This window comes from Notamacropus eugenii, chromosome 3 (assembly GCF_028372415.1).
Source record: "Notamacropus eugenii isolate mMacEug1 chromosome 3, mMacEug1.pri_v2, whole genome shotgun sequence".
NCBI classification, from domain to species: domain Eukaryota; kingdom Metazoa; phylum Chordata; class Mammalia; order Diprotodontia; family Macropodidae; genus Notamacropus; species Notamacropus eugenii.
Window position 1 is genome coordinate 72,706,163 of NC_092874.1, and position 25,987 is coordinate 72,732,149.

At 38.6% G+C, this 25,987-nt stretch overlaps 1 protein-coding gene across 21 annotated transcripts in view; it reads left to right on the forward strand.

Moving 5' to 3' along the window:
* The window catches only part of CCDC7 (coiled-coil domain containing 7), a 122,458-nt gene that overhangs the window by 61,154 nt on the left and 35,317 nt on the right, over positions 1-25,987 (forward strand). For 15 of the 21 annotated variants that reach the window (XR_011976717.1, XR_011976713.1, XM_072651944.1 and 12 more), the window contains 3 exons: positions 7,219-7,249; positions 10,941-11,039; positions 13,731-13,828. Coding sequence is in view for 16 of the 21 variants with exons in the window: in XM_072651944.1 (XP_072508045.1) it covers positions 7,219-7,249; positions 10,941-11,039; positions 13,731-13,828 (228 nt within the window). In the remaining 5 variants the exon portion in view is untranslated. Of the gene's footprint in view, positions 1-7,218; positions 7,250-10,940; positions 11,040-13,730; positions 13,829-17,228; positions 19,729-25,915; positions 25,986-25,987 lie in introns of those variants that run through there. The other 6 variants (XR_011976714.1, XM_072651956.1, XR_011976715.1 and 3 more) reach the window with 5 other exon arrangements.

Genomic DNA, 25,987 nt, shown 5'->3' on the forward strand with positions numbered 1-25,987 from the left:
TCCATTTTTCCCCCTGAAGTATTATACTCAATTTTTCTGGGTAGGTGATTCTTGGTTTTAATCCTATCTCCTTTGACCTCTGGAATATCATATTCCAAGTCCTTTGATCCCTTAGTGTGGAAGCTGCTAAATCCTGTGTTATCCTGATTCTATTTCCACAGTACTTGAATTGTTTCTTTCTGATTGCTAGTAATATTTTCTCTTTGACCTGGTAACTCTGAAATTTGGCTACAATATTTCTAAGAGTTTTCCTTTTGGGATCTCTTTCAGGAGATGATTGGTGAATTCTTTCCATTTCCATTTTATACCCTCTGGTTCTAGACTATCAGGGCAGTTTTCCTTGATAAGTTCTTGGAAGATGATGTCTAGGCTCTTTTTTTGATTGTGGTTTTCAAGTAGACCAATAATTTTTAAATTATCTCTCCTGGATCTACTTTCCAGGTCAGTTGTCTTTCCAATAACATATTTTACATTGTCTTCTATTTTTTCATTCTTTTGGTTTTGTTTTATAATTTCTTGATTTCTCATGAAGTCATTGGCTTCCATCTGCTCCGTTCTAATTTTTAAAGAATTGTTTTCTTCAGTGAGCTTTTGAACCCCTTTTTCCATTTGGTCAATTCTGCTTTTTAAATCATTCTTCTCTTTTGGACCTCTTTTGCCATTTGGGTTAGTTTATTTTTAAAGGTGTTATTTTCTTCAGCATTTTTTTGGGTTTCCTTTAGCAAGCTGTTGACTCTCTTTTCATGATTTTCTTGCATTGCTCTCATTTCTCTTCCCAGTTTTTTCCCCATTTCTCTTACTTGATTTTCAAAATCCTTTTTGAGCTCTTCCATGGCCTGAGACCATCACATATTTTTTTTTGGAGGTTCTGGATATAGAAGCCTTGACTTTGATGTCTTCCTCTGATAGTATGCTTTGTTCTTCCTCACTCAAAAGGGTGGAAGAAAATACCTTTACACTGAGAAAGTAATTTTATATAGTCTTATTTTTTTTCCCTTTTTGTGGCATTTTCCCAGCTGGTTACTTGACTTTTGAGTCCTTTGTCAAATGGAGAGTATATTACCTTAGGCTTCAGATGTTTTGTGCAGCTGTTCTCTGAGATATCTCTAGGGACCTGTAAGGTCTCAACCTCCAAGGTGGGCACAATGGTCTGTGAGCAACCACAAGTACTCTTTTCTGCCCTGGAACTGTGAGTAGGGTTCCCTCTGTACAGCCGCCACCAGGTCTACCACTCCAATACCAGTGCTCATCTTCACCCCAGGACTGCCACTCAGGGCTGAGATTCAGATCAGCCACTTGATCCCCCAGTCTTTAGGCTGAGGGTTCCAAAAGTGGATGCTGCTGCTGCTGCCACAGTCACAGTGATTGCTGCTGTCCTAGAGCCAGAGCTGGGACCAGACAATGTTCCCCTCTCACCCAGGTGAAAGAGCTTTCTTACTGACCTTTGAAGTTGTCTTTGGCATTTGTAGGTTGAGAAATCTGGGAATCACAGCTGCTACCCGTGATTCTGTACCCTGAAGCCTGCTCCAGTCCTGTCCTTGCCACGTGGCCCAGACTGGGCTGTGCTCTGCTGTGAGCCCAGTGTGATAGACCCTTCCTGTTGATCTTCCAGGCTGTCTTGGGCTGGATATCTGTTTCACTCTGTCATTTTCTGACTTCTGCTACTCTAGAATTTGTTTAGAGTCATTTTTCACAGGTATTTTATAGGTTATGGTGGGAGAACTAGAGCAAGTTCATCCTTCTATTCCATCATCTCGGCTCTGCCCCAAATTTATCCTATCATTAAAGAGAAAAGCAAATTGTTCAAAATACCAATTCATGCCTTCATGTGATCCTATTTTTCAGATTTGTGTGGAAATATTTATCTCATTTGATGTTAGTTGAATTGAGAATTAAAACTCAAAAACAATAAAAACCACTGCCAACAAAAGAGATTTTGGAGAATGGATGCTGTGAATATTTATCTTTCGTTTAAGGATGAAAGTAGAGTTCAGTGGGGTTAAATTATGTCACCATTAAGGAAGGGCTTGGATTTGATGCCTTGCAAGGAGGGGGCATAGCTGCTAAAAAACATGAGGGCTATCTTTCTTTCTAGTTTGATAGGAGACAAAACTATCATGAGATCAGAACTGATGGCAGAGTTTCCACTATAGCAGCAATTTTTAAATCCTTTGGAAGAGAGACTAGAGAGAGATTTGGAGAAAGTGAGCATGAACGATGAGAATGGTTGCAGCTGGTGTTTCTCCCTTTTTGCTTTCTTATTGCCTAAACACAGTTAAAACTAGTTACTACTAAGAGTTTCTTTCATTTAAAAAATTTGCTTTCTGGTTATTTGTATTTTAATGATGGTGCTAGAGAAACCTAAGATAATTCTTTCTTGTATCCTAAATTAATGTATAAGAGCAAAAGTAATGAATAATTGACTCCAGTTTGATAATGAGGAGATTGTCTTGGGACAGAACCAGCAGGTCACAATGGCAAGGAAGAGTACAGTGAGCCCCTGAAGTGACAGAGAGAACACACTGGTATCAGTAAGCACACTGACATACACAGGGGGCTTGCTATCACAGGTTCTTAGATCTGCATTCATAAAAGGAAAGGCAGCTTTTGAGGGGTCAGCAATCTCCTTTCATCAAAGCACATATATCATTCACTTAGTACGGGGAAAAATCAGCACCCTGAACTTTAGAGAAAATACAGAGAAATCAAAGGTCAGCAGACATGGCTTCTAACTCTCAGACCATAATCAGTATATACATCACAAATCAACAGATAGATCCAACTGTCTGACCATAGTTACCAGAGAGGGAAGCACCAACATTTGTGTTTTCAAAGCTGAGGGGGCTCCTTAACAGCTTCCCAGAGTTTCATCTGGCCAAACACTTCCAGTCAGTAAGCCCCAAAGTAAAACCTTTCCCTCAGAGTATTTATACACTTTTTAGAGCCAGAGGGCATCACAATCCTTGAGAACCAGTGCTTCATTAACAAAAGGTGTAGGCCTTCCTACAAATCTTCCCAGGCCCATTAATAGGTGGGAAAGATCTTCTTTAATCACATTATTCAATCAGAGGCACTTGATTATACTAAACAAAAACAGCAAAAGATCCTGCTTTGCTTGCCATCACAATACCAGACAGAATATTAATTGGGAAGCCAATTGCCAGTCACAGTCACTTGTCCAGCCTAGGGTGGCATGGGGAGATGGAGAGGTCTGTGCACCCCAAGGCCTGAGTCTGGTCAGGAGTACCCATGTGTCACTACAGCACAGGGAGGAGTTGTGCACTAGGACGAGAGGAGGCCTCAGATCCACACATGGGCACTGTGGACAGGGTACAAGAACAGGTTACAACTGGTCAGGAGTGTCCCCCTGGGTCATAGATGAAGTAGACTGAGAAGGGGATCTCTACCCAGGGCGGCAGACCTTAGAATATGCAAGCAACAGTGATATGATTCTGATCTCAGGAGGAGAGCGAGTTCTCAGTTCCAGTTAATAGTCCAGTGTGAAGTCTGCAGAGGAATAATGAGTCCAGGAATTCCAGACCAAAGCAGAGCTTGTAGTTTTGTCCCTCTGAATCAGAAGTGACTGATTAACAGTTGAGTCCAGTAGCAGTCTACTCTTGCTCAGACCTAAGACCAGGTTAGAAAGTTACAGGACTTAACCAAGGAGACAGCATTCAGACTTTGCCTAGCTCAGACCACTTTGGGAGTACTGAGTGCCTGCAGGTGCATAGCCTGAGCTGTCCCTGAGATTCTGGGGGTGACACAATACTTTAAGAAAAGAACAACATGACCAACCCAGACCTTCCCTTCAGAGAGTGCAGAGTGGTGCCCTAACAGAAAGTCCGAAGTCAGGAAGTAGGCTAGAAGGTGAGCAAACAAAAAAAAGAATCCCATCATCAAAAGCTCATATGGTGAAGGGATGCCCTAGATACAAGCCAAGAAGAAGAAAGTGACTGCAAAACGTTTAGAAGCAAAACCTCAAAAACACAGTTTGGGCATAAATTCAGTTAGAATTTTCTGAAGAGATGAGGTAAGAGCTTTTTTTTTAAAGAGCTAATTTTTTTTAGATAAATGAAATAATGCTGGAGGAAAAAACTGGAAAAGAAATGAGAGCTATGGAAGAAAGGATTGATAAGAGATTTAACAGCTCAGCAGAGGAGGTACAAAAAACATTGTCTAAGCAGTAAACTTCCTGAAAATTAGAATGGACCAAAGAGAAACCAATAATTTCATGCAACAATAAGAAATTTTGAAACAAAGTCAAAAGATTAGAACAAATAGAAGAAAATGTAAGACATCTCATAGCAAAAACAACTTTCCTGAAAAAATTTAAGGAGAAAAAATTTAAGAATACATGGACTACCTGAAATTCATGACCCCCCCAAAAAAACTTAGATGTTATATTTCAAGAAATCACAAACTGCACAGATATTGAAGAAAGAATGAGTCAATAAGCATTTGCTAAATGCTAGGCACTCTTCTAAATGCTGAAGATACAAATACAAAGAGAAAGAAATAAAAACAGTCCTCCTCTGTTGAAGGAAACTGAAAATATTAAAATAAACTGAAAATCAGTGTGGGTAGAATGGGAAAAGAAATGGTTGAGAATGTCCTCTAAGTCAGTAGTGTAGCCTGGAGAGGAATAAAGAGATGGTTGTCCTGGGTCACCTCTTTAAATTGGAGGTTCTGGGATGAAGCAGCCAGCCAGAGGGAGCAGTCACAGGAACAGAGAGTCTACAAAGTCTACCCATGAGTCAGCAGTACAGTCTCACAGTTAACTGCTTCTCCTACATCCAGAGAATCTGAGGTTTTCTGTCTAGGCTGCCAATGTAAAACCTCATGTCCAAACACTTCCCTCTTTTCTTCACAAATGGCGCTAGCCAGTTACTCCAGTCTTGGAAATCCCAGAGGACAAAGCGGAAGTAGAAAGAAATCCCCAAACAAAAACTCCTAGGAATATCATAGCCAAAATTCATAGCTTCCAGGTCAAAGAAAAAGTACTACAAACAGAAAGAATTCAAGTACCAAGGAACTACAATCACAATCACACATCATTTAGCAGCCACCAATACTAAGGAGCAGAGAGCTTGGAATATGATATTCCAGAAGGCAAAGAATATAGGTTTGCAGCCAAGAATAACTTATCTAGGCCATAGAGGGATTCTAATTAGAAGGCTTGGTTGGTTATGTTGTGATCTTGAGAAAAATGGAAAGAGAAGAGGACTACACTAGGAAGGAAAAGGAAAGAAAGAGAAAAATTACCTCCGTAAGTAGCATTGATTGAGTTCGTCCTTCGTTGCCCAACAAGACCATGCCATCAGAGAAATGATGACGTGACTTGCACTTGACTTTGTTTTGAGTGAGTGAGGGCTGTGCAGGTCACCAGCCTCACTTCTCGTCCCCCTAGCAGTGTGACAGGAAAGGAAAAGGACAAATGCTGGAAAAGAAAAATGCTGGGAATATAGGTACACGAATAGGTAGAGTTGCGAATTGGCCCAAACACTCTGGAGAACAGTTTGGAACTATACCCAAAGAGCTATAAAACTGTGCATACTCTGAAAGTAGAAGTCTTTAAAGAAGGAGTTTCCCTTCCTTAGATTTTTTTAAAGGGGGGGAGCCATTTGTCAGTTATTTTATAGTGGTGTGTGTGTGTGTGTGTGTGTGTGTGTTGGACTAGGTGGCTGATGAGGTTCCTTCTAGCTTTCAGATTCTGAGATTCTGTGACTAGGAAAAAGTTTCTGCAAAAAAAATTTGGAAGTTCTACTGGAATGTAAGCTTAAAGTGAGTAAACAGTGTGATATGGCAGCTGTAAAAGGGAATACAAACTTATAGGTTAAAAGAGGCACTGAAGTCTACTACATTTTCCCCTCCTGTATTTCCTCGAATTTCATCTGGTACATTGTGTGAACATACATTTTAATATAACAGGCATGTTTCCAAGGCTCCCTAGAAGTGACCAGGGTTAACAATCAGTGCCCCTTGGTGAGGCTAGGAAATTGTGCAGAGTCTTCATGCTTTATGTTTCCTTTGCCTTTGAAGAGACTTCCTGTTGCCAGTTTCAGATGGGATGGAAAAGAAACATTTGTTTAAATTACATTTTGTGTTTTTATTCTGAATGTGACCATTCAGTTTTGGGTTCTTCATTAAGATACACATAAAGTGACTGTGCAAGAGATTTATTGATGTGGTTTATTGAAAAGATACATAACAGCAATAATTATTTGTCAGTCTCTTGCCTTTGTGGATATAGCCACAGAAGTCCCTGAATAGGCAGCCCCAGATGCCAATTTGTCACCCAAACCTAGATACCCAATTACTGGAAACATGGAAAGTCCCTTCAATAAAACAACCAGGAAATGTTCAGGTGGAAATAAAAACCAGTGCCCTATGTAATGAATCATTTACTATCCCTTTGGTTTTATACCCAAAGCAGGGAGAGATGGAAATGAATACCAATAGTACCCCTGTGACATTTCATTCTTTGGTCAGGTGCAAAATATCTCAAAGGGAAGTATTTTAGAAAGAGCTTGTGTCAAGATGTAGATCTCATCTTTGGACGTTGGAATCTAATCATTGTCAAATAGGAACTTAAGTACAAAAGGAGAAATTCAGAGGATGTGTAAGTGACCATCATGCAGGTAGTTGTTGGCGTTAATCCAGTATTGTATTCCTTACAGTCTGTATGTGATCAACACAATTGACCAAGAAGTTAGAAGTGTAGTATATGACCATGTCCTCTAGGTAACACTAACTGAAACACACAGGGACTGAAATAATAAGCTTGATTTTAACGTATTGTTTTAACAAATCCAGACACACATATCAATAAACCAACTTTAGTTGTTGAAAGATAATGGGAAATAGTTCACTATGACTTAAAATATATCAATAAATCATTTTAGTACTTTTGTCAGCAAAGTAGTAAATTGGTAAAATTCTCCAATTTAAGTATTAACTTTTATATATCCTCTGAAATCATTATGGCAGAAGTGTTAGTAAGTTTAATTGTTAGATAAATAGGAGAGAGCAGGAGAAAAAGAAAAACACTGAGAATAGTCTACAAATTTGATTAAGAAACCTAATTACTTGAATGTTGGTGGCACATTTAAATTTAATTTAGAATATTCAGATGATTCACTTTTGTGTAAACTTGGGTTTTGTGCAGCCGTTATTAATGGAAAATATATTTCACATATGAAATTTGTTTTTTCTCTCCAGAATGATGCAGGAACTAGAAAATCTTGAGTTTGTAAGTATGCTTTATTTTCAAATTGAAATTGTAAGTGAATCAGTAATACCCTGTCTTGATACATCCAACTGTTCTTAGAATTACTGTGAAACACAAGAGGTTCAAGGATCTCAAGTGAATTGATAGAGATACATCAAGTGAGCTGAATAGCTGTGGGAGCAGTAAAAATGGAATCTGGGGCTCAAGCCTTACATTTGTGCAAGACTCTCTTCATAGTTGGAGAGAATGATGTTCCAGGCTTACATACGGGGTGAAGCTGGGGAGATCCTGGAAACGATCTTCAATAAGGAGAATCTTATGCAAATGTAAGACTTAAATTCCTAAAAGTTTAAATTAACAACAGGCTTCCCATTCAGATCTTACAGTAAAATCTTTCAATTCAGCTATGTTTATATATTCTTTCATATAGTTCCCTCATCCATATTTAGGTACAGATTTTTTTTAGAGTACCTCTTTATCCTAATTGTTTTTTTCCTAGGTGGGAAATTTAAGATTTTTGCAGTTATAATCTTGGGTTTGTAGTTTTTAATGGTTCTGGAAATGTGGCCCAAGATAATCAGAGAAATTCCAGGGTTCAGTTTCCTATTCTGTAAAATGAGAGGGTTGGACTAGATGACTCTAAGATTCCTTCCAACCCCAAGGGTCTGTGGTTCTATAACTCAGGGATAGTCTGTGTCTTGGAAGAATTCCTGGAAATGGCTTGATACCTAATTATTAAAAGATTCATTTATAGATTCTTGTGATTTATGGACGTAGTTGGTAACCAGTCTAAGTAGATTTGTAGATTTGGTTTTTTTTTTATTAATTTTATTTACTTTCAGTGTTCTACAATCATTACCATATAACTTAGATTGTTTTCCCTCCCTCCACTCTACCTCCCCCCTCCCTCCCCAAGATGACATACAATTTTATATAGGCTCTACACATACATTCCTATTAAATACATTTTCACTATAGTCATGCTGTGTAGAAGAATTAAAATGAATGGGAGAAATCATATAACAAACCAAAACATAATACAAAAGAAAATGATCTGCTACATTCTGTGATTGAATTCCATAGTTCTTTCTCTGGATGTGGAAGACATTTTGCCTTAAAAGACCATTGGGAATTTTTTTAAGTCCTTGCATTGCAATGAAGTTCCAAGTTTACCAGAAAAACTCTTGCACACTGTGGTCGTTGCTGAGCACAAAGTTCTCCTGGTTCTGCTCCTTTCCCTCAGCATCAGTTCATATAAGTCTTTCCAGGTCTCTCTGACGTCTTCCTGTTCTTCATTTCTTATAGCACAATAGTATTCCATTACATTCATATACCATAATTTATTCAGCTATTCCCCAATTGATGGTCATCCCCGTGATTTCCAGTTTTGGGCCATTATAAAGAGTGCTACTATAAATATTTTTGTACATGTGGGACCCTTTCCCATTTTTGTGATCTCTTGGGGATACATCCTAGAGGCGTTATTGCTGGATCAAAGGGTATGCACATTTTTGTAGCCCTTTGGGTATAGTTCCAAATTGCTCTCCAGAATGGTTGGATCAGCTCACAGCTCCACCAACAATGAATTAGTGTTCCAACTCTCCCACATCCTCTCCAACATTTATCATCTTCCTGTTCTGTCATGTTAGCCAATCTGATAGGTGTGATGTGGTATCTCAGAGTTGTTTTGATTTCCATCTCTCTAATCAATAGTGATTTAGAGCATTTTTTTCATATGATAGCTTTAATTTCTTGATTTGTAGATTTGTTGACTTGGAACCACAGTACCTGGAAAACTGTAATCTTATGGTATATCCATATTATTTCACAGATTTTTCTGTTTGTGCCTAGCTCTAGTGGGGGCAAGCTTGTTGCCATTTGCTAGAGTAATAACAGACATCCTAAAGCAATAAAAACTGACTATATCAACAGTGTAGGGTAGTTTTTTGAAGAAAAAAAGCCCAGTTATTTTGGAGAAATTTAGAAGAGTAAACTATATAATAATGAGCCACTTGCAGATTTAAATATAAGCATTATACTAAAAGTTATTTCTCACATTGCCAAATTTTGACATGGATAAATTTCTGATCTGGAGGACATTCAGAATATTTGTGAAGTTTTTGCACTAGCATATTAAACTGTTAATATTGTGTTAAGTCCAATGTAAAATTTCTCTAATCTGCTACAGTATCCTCTTTAATCATGGGTTTGTCTCCTTTTCCTGCTTTTAGGCTACAGATTCTATTTTTCCATGACTTATTTTAGAAACTAAACTGCTGACATAAGATATGATTATGTTCTCAGTGCCACATACATTTCCTAGCTATTGTTTCATAAAATTTCATTTAAAGAAATGAAATCTCTATGAATATATTTTGAAATTCTTCCTTGATATTACCATAGGATCATAGATTTAGAACTCAAAGGGACCTTGAAAGCTGTTGAGTCCAGCTTTTCCATATTGGAGCTTGTTTTAGAAGAATTTCATAGATCTCCTTAGATCTATCTGAGATTTAGGAAACTACAGGATGAATACAGGGTTCTTAAGAACTGCTTGTTTTAATTTTAAAAGACTCCAAAAGGTGGCAGGACCTTGAGAAAAGATACTTTGATTAACTAGTGATAAATGTGTGCATGAAAATGAGCCATGTTTCCCAAACTCTCTTTTCCAAAAAAAAAAAAAAAAAAAGAACAAAAATGATGTCTTAATTATATAATCACTTTCTCTGTTTTCACTGCTTACACATGAACAAACTATTTTTTAAGGGGGGGAAGTAACACATATAGTCTTTTGAGGGAGAGGTTATATATTAAGTGCTTCTAGCTTGATATAGCTAATGAATAAGTTAAGTAATGTAAGTTAAGTAATAATATCCAAATAAGAGTAAATAATGTAACCTATGGAAAATGAGCAAGGCAAAAATCACTTCTTTAAAATTTGAAGATATTACAACAAACCTGATGAACATAACAATAATAAAAAGTCAGTGAAGTAAATCTGAGACATTTCGAAGTGAGAGTTACTTAAGATCCAAAATTGCAGAAGTACAATCCTTCCTCTCTTATAGTTTTGTTCAGGTACTCTTATTCTCAGTGGTATACATAGATTTAATGTTTTAATGGAAATGGTAATTTTTAAAAGAAGTCCCCAAATTTACTATTTTATAAAAAATTTTAATGTAGTTGTATTCCACTAAAATTCTACTTCATCATAGTTTGCGGACAATCCGGGCTACTTAAAATCTTTGTCTATGGAATGCAAACCTTGACAGGTTCAGTCCAGCTGAAGAGGCTTCGGTTAGGGGCCTACTGATGTACTGTAACTGAGGACCAGCTTATCTAATTGAGAGACTCTTGACCAAGGGACTAATGATTAGTTTTTTCTTGGTTGGAGTAGCCCATGAAAATAGTCTGATCATGCACAGGGTTTTTGCAGTGGAGGGAGTATCCACACAGATGAGACCATGGATGTTTTGAAGTATTGAAAGACTCCTCATTGTATAATGTTTCTATTTAAAGCCTTGTACATCAAACAGTAGAAGATAGATATCCTGACAAGGGTAACTGAGAGCCTAAATTAACTGCTTGTTTGCAAAATAGTAAATTAATCATCTTTGTCTTCTCATTAATTTCTTATTAATTACCTTAATAACCTGTAATTTGAGATATGCATATATTTTCATTGTCACATAACTATAACATTTGCTTTTAGAAATGCAAATTGATTCAAAATGATTTAGATATTGTAACAGAGGAAAGAATGATACTGGAGAATGAACTCAAAAAAATTAAAGGTCCAGAAAAAACAGAGGTTAGTATGATTTTAGAGGTTACCAATAACAATAAAAAGTACTAGTAATTTGGGGTCAGGGCATCAAAATGATATTTTGACAAATGTTTTTGGTTATCGCAAATGTGTATTTGAAACAATTCTTCTTTAAAAATTGTGAAATAAAACAATGCCACTGTCTTGGGATAATATTTTTAATTAGTTGACATTAACTGTCAGGTAAACTTAAAAAAGGAGGCAGCTAGGTGGTTCAGTGGATAGAGCACTGGGCCTGGAGTTAGAAGATCAGAGTTCAAATGCCCCCTCAGACACTTACTAGCTGTGTGATAATCTCTGTTTGCTCTAAACAAGGCAGTATCTTGGTCAAGAAAACCTCATGGACCTGGTATGCTATGGTCCACAGGGTCACAAAGAGTCAGACACAACTGAGCAGTAACAAAACTTAAAAAAAAACTTTAAAATAATTTTGCTGTCATCTACAATAGCTTTTATTCATTCATTCAGCATTTATTAAATGCCTACAACTTGCATACAGCTAGTAAGCATATAAGGTTAGATTTGAACTCAGGTCTTCCTGACTCCAGGCCAGGCACTCTATCCACCGTTCCACCTAGCTGAACTTGAAATAGGTAAATGGATGTAACTATTCTGATTCAGTATGGTCTTTTAAAATGGAAAGCTACATTTTTCCTTTTATCTTAGAAGGTTCTTCGTAAGTTACATTCCCCTTTATGAGGATATTGCAATCATCATGGAAATAACTACCCTAGCAGTTGAGTGACAAAATGCACCTAGCATTGACACAGCAGAATAAACTGATAGATCTTGTAGCCCCTATTCTGAGGACACAAGACATGCACCAGGACTTCTCAACGCTGATGAAATCATAGCTGCAGACTAAAACAAAAAACCAAAGAAGACTGGATAGATCCTTGCCTATATTGGGTGGACTAAAATGACTTTAAGAAGATTGGGGCATATTATCATTATTGGTCACTATATTTATTTGATGGGTGGAAGTATGAATTTTGGATAGCCTTGGCACAGTGAATTTATTGCTGCAGGGAATTCTAAGGGACAAATGTCTATCTGTCATTTTGCTGTGGTTATGTTGTCAATCCAGTCTGAATGCTATAATAATATAACTTCAATGAAAGAATGATTTTTCCTAGAATATTAAAAGCATTGGCTATTTTCCTACATGCATAACATGTATAAGTCTCTTGTTGCTGAAAGATATATATGATAGGTGTAACCAGCCTGTAGTGTTACCGATGATGTTGTGCAAGAATCAGTGTAAAACATTGAGGATATGTATTGGTGAGGAAAAAAAGCACACTGGTTAAGTAATGAAAACAAATGAAAATAAAAGAATAGTATCTACCTATCAGTATAGCCAGACAATCAAAGAATGCAGCCCTCCAATATGCCAGGCACATCCTCTATGGAGGGTTTACAAGAAAACGTGGACGAAAATCACACATGGTGACAAGTGTAGAGAGGTGATTTCCATTAGTGGAGTACATATCTACAATGATGAAGTCACAGATTCATCATAGTATTCAAGTAAAGTTGCAGTAACCATTGTTTATCAAACTAATTTAGTTATTTGACTTCCTTTGAAGACAAGTAATAGGACATACAGTAAAATACTACAATAAATCACCTTACCACATCACAGATTCTTTTATGCTGCAAATCAAATTCACCTACTACATAGTGGTGAACAAGGGGCCCATAACTAGGAATTTTGCTCTTGGGGCAAATACTGCAAACTAATCTTTGGCTAAGTGGCTTGAAAGGCACCCTCAGTAAGAGAGGAGGGATTGAGGAAGAGGGAGAATGGGGTAGTATACCACCCTGTTATGGAAGACCATAGGATACCATGGAACCAACCAACGCTGGTGAAACTACCCAATCCTAGAAGTAGGCCATTTAATAGCCACTGTTTCAACTAATTATTCTTGGGTAACTAGGCCAGTTGTGTCATCTTATTTGGAATGCAAAGAGCCTGATTAATGAGGGATGAGGGGGGGAAATGATAATTCTCAGAGCAAATAAATAGATATTTTTGAGGAAAAGGCTGAATGATGGAAAATGACTTAACCAATGTCAGAGGAAGGTTGATTCACCTCTTTCTGAAATTAATATTGAGTTGAGGTAGGAAGCAAATGGAAGCCAAGTCTCCTAACCCATAGACTGTTGGATCCAGAAAGGACCTTAAAGATCGCTTTGTCCACGTACTTAATTTTACAGAGAAGAAAATATAGAGTTGGAGTTTACGTGAGAGCAAGAACTAGGGCAGAGATCTCTTGACTTCTAGCCCAATGTTCCTTGAACTGGCATGCTGAAATTTGTCCTTTGTTCAAAGGGTAGGGGCACTGACCCTTACAGAGTAGTGACCCTCTGGGTTAATCAGACTAAGCTACTGGGCAGGGGGAAATCTCAGTCCATCTAGGTGTACCTTAGCCCCAAGTTCACCCAAGTGTGAATTGACTGGGTGGGTAAATAAAGTAAAAGGTCCTTGAGACAGAAGACAGAAGACAGAAGTGAATACAGGAAGGAATGGCCCTTCAGTATTCCCTCCTTTTCCTCCAGTCTCATATTAACTTTATAAGTATAAAGTGAATAAAAAAACCTTATCTCCTGATAGCACCATATGAAGATTTGCTATAATCTGTGATTATTTGTTCTGACTTTATCATTAACTAGCAATTGCTACAGAGAGAAAAGACGCTCTTGGAGATGCAAAGGAAAAAATCAGAAAAAAAAGCATCCAGAGACTCAAATAGACTTGGAGATGTAGAGAGGTAAGAAGTAAGGGGAAGGGACTCATATTGTTTCTGTCTGATCTCCATTGTTGTCTCCCTTGACCATGCACTCTCATGACTGTGTACCTTGGCTCACATTACTTTCTAGACCTGAAATGCTCTTCTTACTTCTTTTTGTCTGTTGAATCCCTACACATTATTTAAAGCTTAATTCAAATGCCATCTCCTCCAGGAAGCCCTCTCTGAACCCTCAGATAGTGTATATGATTCCCCTACTAGATCTAACATGGAGCTTGGTTTTATAACTTGGAGATGTACTCATCATACAGTTTTGTGTATACTAGTAATTAGTATTTTTATCTTCAGTCTCCCCTTCTTTCTACTTCAATGAGGGTATAAGTTCATTGAGGGCAGAATTTATGTAAACTATATATCTCCAAAAGGCCTTGCCCAGTGCCCCAAGCACAATAGGTATTTAATGTTTGTTTTATCATACAGAAAGAATGAGTGCAAATGTTTTTTCACCGGACCTCTAATTATATTGGTATAAGACAATTCAGCTTCTGGCTCAGCAACTTAGAGTCTTAAACAGATGACTGGGCCACTAGAAGTGACTTGACTTCCCCATGGTCACACAGCTAGTATGCCTCAGAGGCCTGATTAGAACCCAAGTATTTCTGACTACCAGGCCTACTGTTGACATAGTATGCCATGCTACCTCTTTGTTAAACTGAGGGAGCTAGAGCTCATTAATTGAAAAGGGTTTATTAAGTACTAACTATATTTAGTGATGGGTAGTTAGGTGGTACAGTGGGTAGTGTGCTGGACCTGAAATCAGAAAAGCTTGTCTTCCTGAGTTCAAATCTGGTCTTAGACACTTAACTAGCTGTGTGATCCTGGGCAAGTCACTTCACCCATTTGTCTCAGTTTCCTCATCTGTAAAATGAGCTGGAGAAGGAAATGGCAAACCACTCTAGTATCTTTGCTGAGAAAACCCCAAATAGGGTCACAAAGAGTTAGACATGACTGAAACAGACTGAACAATATTTCATGGTGCTAGAGATACAAAGATAAAAACAAATGGCCCCTGTTCTCCCTAAATATATATACATGCACATATACATATATGTGCATGGATATATATGTACTTATCTATGTGTGTGTGTATATGCATGTATGTATTTATCTATATCTATATCTGTATTTATCTATCTAGAGAGAGACAGAGGCAGAGATTAAATGATACAAGCTCATTTCAGAAGAGGAATCAGCACAGGCATTGTGTAGGAGGTGGCACTTGATCTAAGCTTTAAAGGAAGTCAGGAATTCTGAGAGAGGGAGAGGAGAAAGTGCATTCCAGGTCTGGGCACAGGCACAGAGAAGAACACTGGGATAGTGTATGTGAGAAGTGGGAAAGATTGAAGTTTACCTGAACAACAGAGTGTGAAAGGTAGTAATGTAGACTAGATGTGGATAAGTAGGCTCAAGGCAAATTATGAAGGGTTTTACTTATCACCACAGGAGTTTTTAATTAATCCTAAAAGCAACCTCACAAAACACTTTGTGTTCTGATAAAGTTGTTATGGAATCTTGTTTGAAGTTTTTTTTTTTGTTAGCAATTCTATTGTAAGGATCCTGTATTAAGCATTTGTGTGTATGTGTATTTGTCTGTGTGTGATCTGTCCCATTTACAACGAATGTCTTTTTACTCCCCTTCTGGAAGGTACTGAACATGAGCCATAACCTAATTTGCTATAATCACAATTGTCCTGGGATCAAGAGGTAGGCATCTCAATGAGCCAGTGATTATAAGAACATAAGGATCCTTCTTTTTAGAGGTAGATCCCTACCGAGGCCAAACCCTATACCTAGATACAGAACCTAGAATGAGTTTGCTGCTCTAGACCCTGTGGATCCAACTGAGCAGTTCCTTAGTGCTAATCTAGGTAATACATATTTTAATACACACTGACTTTTGATGCTTAGTAAAAGATTACTTTATATGTCTGGTTCTTGCTCACTATTATCTAGTCTATTGGAGTGATGCATTTTTTTATTCAGGATCATGTGGTTTAAATAATTGCTTTACAGTTGACTCTATATGCTAGTCACATGTCTTTATAGATTAATTCCCATACATGAAGCTATACATATATTTTGTCACATTTTAAATTGTGTTTCTCTATTACTTTTTCAGTTGAAAAATTTTGGGGTGAGGGTAATATCACTAAATCACAGAATTTCAGAGTTAGTGTAGAGTTAGGACTTTGGGGCCAGGTCAGTCCAACACATACTTAAACAAGAATTCTATCTACAACATAGTGACATGGTCGTTTAGTCTTTGCTTTAAGATCACCATTGAGAGGGAATACACTACCTTTCTAGGCAGTACATTTCACTCTTGATCCACCATGGGGTGTATATGTCTGAGAATGAATTTTTTTGTGGAGAATTTAGACTTGAATTTAATGGTTCAGGACCTTTTTTTTTTGCCACCTTTTGAGTCCAACCAGGTAATGGACTCATCAGCAAATCTTTGAGTTTTGATATGGGTTCTTAGGAAATATATACAATCTTGAAAGAACCTCCCATGTGTTCCATTTCCTTTGATCCATTTTAGTTCCTACATATTTAGATAATGATGGTTTGCCTATACTTTTGACAATCCAACTTCCTTTTGTCTCCTGGCATTTCCATTTTTCTGGTTCCTGGCTGGCTGGTTGGTTTATGATCCCTTGCATTTACTGACCCTGTGTTCCAGTTTCCCTTCCCCTCTACCCTCACATTAGAATCTAAGTTCTTTTAGGATGGGGACTATCTTACGTGCTTGTTGGAGTGCCAGAGCTCTTCAAGGAGGACTAGCATCTTTGGTGTGAGTGCTTGCTGAGCCCTTTCCAGGACTGTTCACCCAGCTCTCACCTGTGGCTCGAAGATGCTGTAGCTTACGCAGCAGCCTCCTTCTTGTCTTAGTAGTCAGACCAGAACAGGTTGAGGATAACTGAGAGAGCTGAGGCCGCATGTGGGGATTTGTTCCCCAGTCAAAAAGCCACACTTGAGGGCCTAGAGGGTCACATGTGACCTCAAGGCCTCACTCAGATTCCCCTCCCCTGACCTATCTGGAACATGCCCTCGTCTACTCCAATAACCATCAACAATAGCCTATCTATGAATAGCTCATCTTAACAAGACTATGATAATATTTACCATATGCTTATCTAAAAGAGGATTTAGCAAGTAGAACATCTTAGTTTGATCCTTTCCTCCTAAGTTATGCAATTGTATTCCAGAATTTGAATAATATATTAGAATGGAGTCAAAATCCATTCTTGGGCTTCATAGCATATTACCACAGTTCTCCGTACTGATTACATCTCTGAGGCTCATCAGACTTTCACTGTTCGTGAGCATCAATTCATGGCTGCCTCTTTTTTTTTGCCAGTCATCATAGGTTCTGAAGATACCTTCAAGACAGTTGTGGGAACACTTTTATACCAGCCTGTCAGTCAAATCAGTGGGTAATTATTGTGTCTTCTGTATGTTAACACTATGTTATATGCTGGATTGAGAAGCATATTGTGGCCAAATGCTTATTGCTATTTTCAGAAGCCAATCATAGTTGGCTTTCCATAGTCCACCACTTCCATAGCTAACTATTCTTGTATCTTGCAATGCCTCTACCACAACTAACCACGGAAACAACTATGATAGTGCTACAGACCTCCATAACGTTTTAATTCACAAGTTCTAATTCTGGACATGTCTACCATAAGATACTGGTTTGCAAAGATCAAGAAAGAACATCTAAGAAGAAAAGGCAGTCAGAGGCCCCCAGGAAAGCTCACCTTTTTGTGGTTCCCTTGTACTAGCTGCCAAGTGGGCAAGTTTTTACCATGATACTAGAATAGAGAAGAACCTGTCCTCTACTCTTCATTTCCTTCTTTTTTATTTTTATCAAATCTGTCTTAGACATAGGGATTTTATTGGACCATATACTTAAGATGGGGCAACTTTGTGACATGGCAACCAAAAGAGGATAAAAAGTCAATTTTATTTCTTAATCTGTACCTATGATTTAATCAGTATAGGGAACTCCTGGTGTGGAAATTTGACAACTGATATTCAGAAATACAAAACAGTAATTGAGACTTTTGAGAGTACTGAGAGTTTAAATGACTTGCCCATTTTCACACATTTAATATGTATCAGTTATAGCATTTCAGCCCATGCCTTTCTTTTATGCATGTGTTTTTTTTAATTTGACATTATTTATTGCATTCATAAGAGCAGTATAAAGTAATTATACTTTTAATTTTCATGCAGTTTCTGAACATATCACCTTTATCCCAGATATTAAGTATTTTTTCATTAATGTCTGATCAACTTATAGAGGGTCAAACATTGCAGTTATCTTATTTTAGATGGCACCATATTATAATTTAATTTAGGACAAACAACCCAAATGTGAATTTACAGTCACATGATATAACATTCCAAACCTACATTTTCCCGAGGGTCATTAATTGCTAATACCTCATATTATAGAACCCTCTGGTTTTATTTAGCTCTCTTCTAAAGATTTACCTCACATTCTCCTTTCCTCAAAATATGCTAACACTTATAAAAATCCTTAAGCCATAATTTGGAAATTTACAGGAAAGATATTATATTTCAGTTACAGATTTAGTCTAATTAGTTTATTATGTCATACATTTCTGTGAACCAGTTAAAAATTTTTCTTTCTTTACTTGTCTAACTTTATCTCAGTAACCCCAACCTTACTATGACTGAAATCACAGACAGAAAATATGTTGCTGGGGTTTTTTATTTTTAATTCTTTCTGAAACCTTATTATGTCTTGCTGAAGGTCTGAAATGGAAGTCCCTGCTTACCGAGATGGAGAGTTTAGCATCAGGTTACAGAAAACTGGGAGAACTGTTTCAAGTATGAAACTTAATTAACCTTCCCCAGAATTCTAAACTCTGGCTGCAGTATTTTGCAACAGTCTTTTGATGGGTTGTATTTTTTTTTTTTGTTAGAAATCTTCCAAGGTGGCAGAATCTGTAGATGGCTCCAGGCAAGACGCAAGACAAAGGTTTTCCTGAGAAGCTTTTCATGCTTCTCTTCATTCTTGTGTTTGAAAGTCAAATTTTCTTTTCAGCTCTGGTCTTTTCATCAAGAATGCTTGAAAGTCCTCTATTTCATTGAAAGACCAATTTTTCCCCTGAAGTATTATACTCAGTTTTGCTGGGTAGGTGATTCTTGGTTTTAGTCCTAGTTCCTTTGACTTATGGAATATCCTATTCCATGCCCTTCAATCCCTTAATGTAGAAGCTGCTAGATCTTGTGTTATCTTGATTTTATTCCCACAATACTTGAATTGTTTCTTTCTAGCTGCTTGCAATATTTTCTCCTTGACCAGGGAACTCTAGAATTTGGCCACAATGTTCCCAGGAGTTCCTCTTTTTGGATCTCTTTTAGGTGGTAATTGGTGGATTCCTTGAATACTTATTTTGCTCTCTGGTTCTAGAATCTCAGGGCAATTTTCCTTGATAATTTCATGAAAGATGATGTCTAGGCTCTTTATTTGATCATGGTTTTCAGGTAGTCCCATAATTTTTAAATTGTCTCTCCTGGACCTATTTTCCAGGTCAATTGTTTTTCCAGTGAGATATTTCACATTATCTTCTATTTTTCATCCTTTTGGTTTTGTTTTGTGATTTCTTGGTTTCTCATAAAATCATTAGCCTCCATCTGTTCCATTCTAATTTTGAAAGAACTATTTTCTTCAGTGAGCTTTTAAACCTCCTTTTCCATTTGGCTAATTCTGCTTTTTAAAGCATTCTTCTCCTCATTGGCTTTTTTGAACCTCTTTTGCCAATTGAGTTAGCCTATTTTTCAAGGTGTTATTTTCTTCAGCATTTTTTTGGGTCTCCTTTAGCAAGCTGTTGACCTGTTTTTCATGCTTTTCTTGCATCTCTCTCATTTCTCTTCCCAGTTTTTCCTCCACCTCTCTAACTTGATTTTCAAAATCCTTTTTGAGCTCTTCCATGGCCTGAGCTCATGGAATATTTCTTTTGGATGTTTGGGATACAGAAGCCTTGACTTCTGTGTCTTTCCCTGATGGTAAGCATTGTTCTTCCTCATCAGAAAGGAAGGGAGGAGATATCTGTTCACCAAGAAAGTAGCCTTCTATGGTCTTATTTTTTTTCCCTTTTCTGGGCATTTTCCCAGCCAGTGACTTGACTTCTGAGCTTCCTCTTCACACCCACCTGGCCTCCAGATCCGGCCAGGCAGTGCTTGGGGTCTGAGATTCAAATGCTGCTTCCCAGCCTCAGGGCCTTGGGCAGGGGCAGGGCTGCTATTCAGTGTGAGATTAAGTTCAGGTGCTCAGTTGGGGGCAGGACCAACTGCATAGGACTCAGTTCCCTCAGGGGGTTTATGCAGAGACCTTCAACAATGGATCTGAGCTCCTGCCTGCTTTGGGAGCCCCTGTCTGCCACGCCCACCCTGCTCCTGCCTCCCGAGGGGGTCCGAGCCACTGGGACACTCCACTCCCCTCTCGGCCACTCAAAAAGACTCTCTCACCAACCCTTGTCACCTGTGGGTGGAGGGGCCTGCTCGGCCACTGGAGATTCTGTCCCTGAAGCCTGCTTGGATCTGCTCCTCTCAGTGCCACGCGTGGCCAAGGCAGAGCTGGGCTCTGCTCTGGTCTGGTGTGCAATGGACCCTTTGGGTCAGTTTTTCAGGGTTCTCTGGAACAGAAATCTCCTCCACTCTGTTGTTCTGTGGCTTCTGCTGCTCTAGAATTTGTTAGGAGTTCTTCTTTACAGGTAATTTCTGGGCTGTGGATTTGAAGCTAGCATGTGTGTATCTTTCTACTCCACCATCTTCTGCATTTGTTTTTTTAAAATTAATTGTTTTTTAGTCTTCAACATTTACTTTCCAAGAGTATGAGTTACATTTTCTTCCCATCTTTTTCCCTCCTACCACCCTAAGATGGTGTGCATTCTGATTATCCCTTCCATCTTCTCTTCTATCACCCCACTCCCTTCCCTTATCCCCTTTCACTTCTATTTTCCTGTAGAGCAAGATAGATTTCTCTATCCCATTGCCTATATATCTTATTTTCCCGTTGCCCATAAAAACAATTTTTAACATTTCCAAATTCTCTCCTTTCCTCCCTCACCACCCACCCTCATTGAAAAGGCAAGCAATTTGGTACAGATCATACATGTATAGTAATGCAAAACACTCTCATAATAGTCATGTTGTAAACTCTTAATTATATTCCCCTCCATCCTATCCTGCTCCCATTTATTCTATTCTCTACTTTGACCCTGTCTCTCCTCAAAAGTGTTTGCTTCTGATTACCCCCTTCCCCATCTGCTCTCCCTTCTATCATCCCCTCATTCATGTCCCCTTCCCCCCTACTTTCCTGTAGGGTAAGATAGATTTCCATACCCAATCTAGTGTGTATGTTATTCCCTCCTTAAGCCAAATATAATGAGAGTAAGTTTCACTCATTCGCTTTTACCTCCTCCGTCTTCCCCTCCACTGTAAAGTTTCTTTTTTCCCATTTTATGTGAGATAATTTACCCCGTTCTACCTTTTCCTTTCTCCTTCTCCTAGTACATTCCTCTCTCAACACTTAATTTTATTTTTTAGATATCATCCCTTTATATTCAACTCACCCTGTGCCCTCTGTCTATATATATTTCCTTCAACTACCCTAATACTAAGAAAGGTCTCATGAGGTACAAATATCATCTTTCCGTGTGGGAATATAAACAGTCCAACTGTAATAAGTCCTTTATATTTTCTCTTTCCTGCTTACCTTTTCATGCTTCTATTGATTCTTGTACTTGAAAGTCATTTTCTATTCAGCTCTGATCTTTTCATCAAGAATGCTTGAAAGTCCTCTATTTCATCACTGAATATCCATTTTCTTCCCTGAAGTATTATACTCAGTTTTGCTGGATGGGTGATTCTTTGTTTTAATCCTAGCTCCTTTGACCTCTGGAACATCATATTACAAGCCCTCTGATCCCTTAATGTAGAAACTGCTAAATCTTGCGTTCTTCTGATTGTATTTCCATAATACTTGAATTATTTCTTTCTGGTTGCTTGCCATATTTTCTCCTTGACCTGGGAACTCTGGAAATTGGCTGCAATATTCCTAGGAGTTTTCCTTTTGGGATGTCTTTTAGGAGGTAATTGGTGGATATTTTCAATTTCTATTTTACCCTCTTGTTTTACAGGACAGTTTTTCTTGATAATTTCTTGAAATATGATGTGTAGGCTCTTTTTTTGATCATGGCTTTCAGGTAGTCCCACAATTTTAAAATTATCTCTCCTGGATCTATTTTCCAGGTTAGTTGTTTTTCCAGTGAGATATTTCACATTGTCTTCTATTTTTTATTCTTTTGGTTTTGTTTTATTCCTTCTTGATTTCTCATAAAGTCATTAACTTTCATTTGCTCCAGTCTCATTTTTAAGGAGTTATTTTCTTCATTGAGCTTGTGTACCTCCATTTTCATTTGACCTGTTCTGCTCTGCAAGACATTCTTCTCCTCATTGACTTTTTGAACCTCTTTTGCCATTTGAGTATGTCTATTTTTTAAAGTGTTATTTTCTTCATTATTTTGGAGGCTCCTCTTTAGCAAGCTATTGACTCATTTTTCATGATTTTCTTGCATCACTCTCTTTTCTCTTCCCAGTTTTTCCTCTATTTTTCTTACTTGATTTTTGAAATCCTTTTTGAGGTTTTCTATGGTCTGCATCTAATTCATATTTTTCTTGGAGGCTTTGGATGTAGAAGCTTTGACTTTGTTGTCTTCTGGTTATATATTTTGTTCTTCCTTTTCACCAAAGTAAGATTTTGTAGTCTGCTTTCCCCTCCCCCCCACAGTGTTTGTTCATCTTCCCAGCCAATTACTTGACTTTTTAACTCTTTGTTAAGGTAGGGTTCTGCTTCCAGTATAGAGGGTGTACTGTCCCAAGCTTCAGGGGTTTTGTGCAGTTGTTTTTAGAGATATTTTCAGGGACCTGTAAATTTTCAGTTCTTCTAAGGTGGTATGATCAAAGGAGAGGTGTTTACTCCTTTCCTGGTCTGTGCTCTGGTCTGCGAGTGACCACAAGCACTCATTTCTGCCTTGGAACTGTGAGGAGGATTCCCTCTCCATTGCAGCCGGAAGCTCTATCATGCTTGCATTCCTCCTTGCCCCAGGACTGCCACCTAGGATTGCAACCCAGATCCAAGCATAGGCAAAGCAAGAGAATCCTGCTTCAGTGTCAGTCAAGAGATCACTGCAATCCTCCTCTGAGAAGCCACTTCATACCTCCACCATCTGTGGGCCGAGAGCTTCGGAAGTAGACACTGCCACCACCTCCACTGCCCTGGGACTGGGGCCAGATGGTGCTCCTCTCTCACCAAGATCCAACAGACCTTTCCTACTAACCTTCTAATTTGTCTTTGGTGTCTATGGATTGAGAAGTTTGGAAACCTCCCCAGCTGCCAGTGATTCCCTTCCCTAAGGCCAGCTCCAGGTTTGCTGGGGGAGGGAAGGTGCCTGGTCTGTGCTAGCATGGCCTACACTGGACTGTGCTCTTCTCTTAGACTGGTGCAACAGACCTTTCCTGTCAACATTACAGGTTGTCTTGGGCTGGAAATTTGCTTCACTCTGTCATTTTGTGGGTTTTGCTATTTTAGAATTTGTTTAGAGTCATTTTTACAGGTATTTGGAGGGCTTTAGGGGAGAGCTCAAGTAAGCCCCTGCTTTTATTCTGCCATCTTGGCTCTGCCCCAGCATTTCCTTCTTTTAAGAGATGCAGTAGTTGATCTTTCCTCCAGTTAGTCAACAAGCATATTTAAGCACCTACTATGTGCCAGATATTTTTCTAAGCACTGGGGATACAAAGAAAGATAAAAACAGTCTCTGTCCTCAAGGAGCTCACATTCTAATGGAGAAAATAATATTCAAATAATTATGTCTATAGTTATATATTGAGAGTATGTAGAGTAAAATAAAGATGTATATAGTGTGTAAATGGGCATAATCTCAAAAGGAAGTTACAAGCCAGTGGGGTTTGGGGTTTGGGGTGAGGAGGGTGGGCCTGGGAAAGGTCTCTTAAGAGAAGATGAGGCGAGAAGGGCAACCAAAAGATGAATCAGGGTTTGCCATATCATATCAAAATGCAAAATCCTTTAAACTCTGAGCCACTATATGGCCTGATATAGCACAAAATTTCATAATCTACAAAAGCCCAAGCAATGAGTCACTGTGTCCTTGGATTCCTAGGAAATTTCCAGAGGAGCTCTGGGTGGGAGCTTCCTTGAGGAAGCCCTATAGAAAAATCTAGAGTAACTCAATATTGTTTTATTTCTTGGGTATGTCTTGTTTTTCCAATTAAAAACCTTCTCCCCTTAAGGATGCCACACCACTCAGGTGTATAACATAAGCTCCTTGAGGGTCAGGTCATTTTCTCCTCCTTCTCCTTTTCCTCTTCCTCTTCTTCTTCTTCTTCTGTATCTATTAACAGCAACAAGTACAGAATTGGGTTGTCTATTTCATTATTCGTGGACAGTCAAGTGAGGGCATTTCATCTTACTGTTGAGCTTCCTGTGAAGGATATGTTTCTGGGAAAGAATAATTCAAAGAAAGATTGAAGCAGCCTTTTTCCAAATTGTTTTCTTTTCCTCAAGTAAATCATCATCTTTATATCATCCTCTTTGATCTTTTTTTACGTACAGTATGTTCCTTTTTTCAGCAGTTAGCTACTCAGTCTCAGTCTCACTGACTAAAAAAAAGAATCTTTGGGAAATAGTGCCATCTTGTGGACTTATAGCATATTGCTGCATGAATTCCTCCTGCCATTTTCCTGAGAAGTGATTGATGATTCAGCCTCTGCTAGAATAATAATTCCAGTGACAGAAAACTCTATCCTGAAGAAGGTCAGATGGGCAGTCAGTCAGCTAGAATACATTCAGCATGCAAACAGATATATCCAGAGATGCATTTCTAGGTATGTGTGCACAAACCCACACATATGTATACACACAACTCAGTTTATATATGCATGTATTTTGTGTATACACACAGTAGTAAACACATATATGCAAACACATATGTTTATATTATTTATATATGCCTATATATGCCATGAAGTTTTATGAATGCTTCTTACATATGCAATATGTATATACACATACATGCATATATATGTCTACATGCACATGTATATTTGCATGTTATCCCTTCATTAGGCAGACTGTGAGTGCCCTGAGAGCAGAGACTGTTTTTTTGCCTTTCTTTGGAAAGCCTTGAGCCTTGAAGAGAGCCAGGGATGCTATGAGGCAGAGATAAAGAGGGAAAGTGTGTCAACCTGGGGGAAGGATGGCCAATGAAATGCTTTGAATGAGGAGGTGGAGTGTCCTGTGTGTACAACAGTCAGGACACCAGCATCATGGGATCACAGAGGAGCAGGAGCAAGAGAGAAGGAGGAGGGGGGTAAAGGCTAAGAAGACTTGAAAGGAAAGATGGAAGCAGGAGAGGAAGGGCTTTAAAAGCCAAGCAGAGCATTGTTGGGAGCCACTGAGGTTTATTGAATGGAAAGGGTTGATGTGGCCACACTTGGGCTGTAGGAAGATCTATTTAATGACTGAGTAGAGGAGGAATGGATAGGAGAGGCTATTGAAATAGTCCAGACATGAGGTGGGGAGAGCCTGCAGCAGGGCCCTGGCAGCATCAGAGGAGATAAGCAGGTCCATGGGAGAGATGTCATGGAAGAAGAGCAGGCAGGACTTGAGAACTGATCAGACATCAGCAGTACCACTCAGGTGTCAGCCTGGGGACCTGGGAGGGTGGTGGGAGTTGGTGGGGGAGGAGGAAGAAGAGAAGGAGTTCAGCTTTAGAAATGTTGAGTTCAAGTCTAATGTCAGTAGGAGGTGTGAGACTGGAGGTCATGGCATTTTCAGACAGCTCTGGCTGTACAGCAGTTCAATTGAATTCAACAGTTTTTAAGCTACTGAGAGTCTTTTCCTCAAGGAGTCTTCATTCTTCAGTTCTTCCTTGTACTGAGCTAAATTATGACTTCCTGAGCTACCCCAGTTTTGTCCTTTGTCTTTAGATCGTCCAGCAACATAGAGGAGCAAAGAATTTTTGAAACTGTAGAGTTGGTATTTATATAGCACTTCAAGGT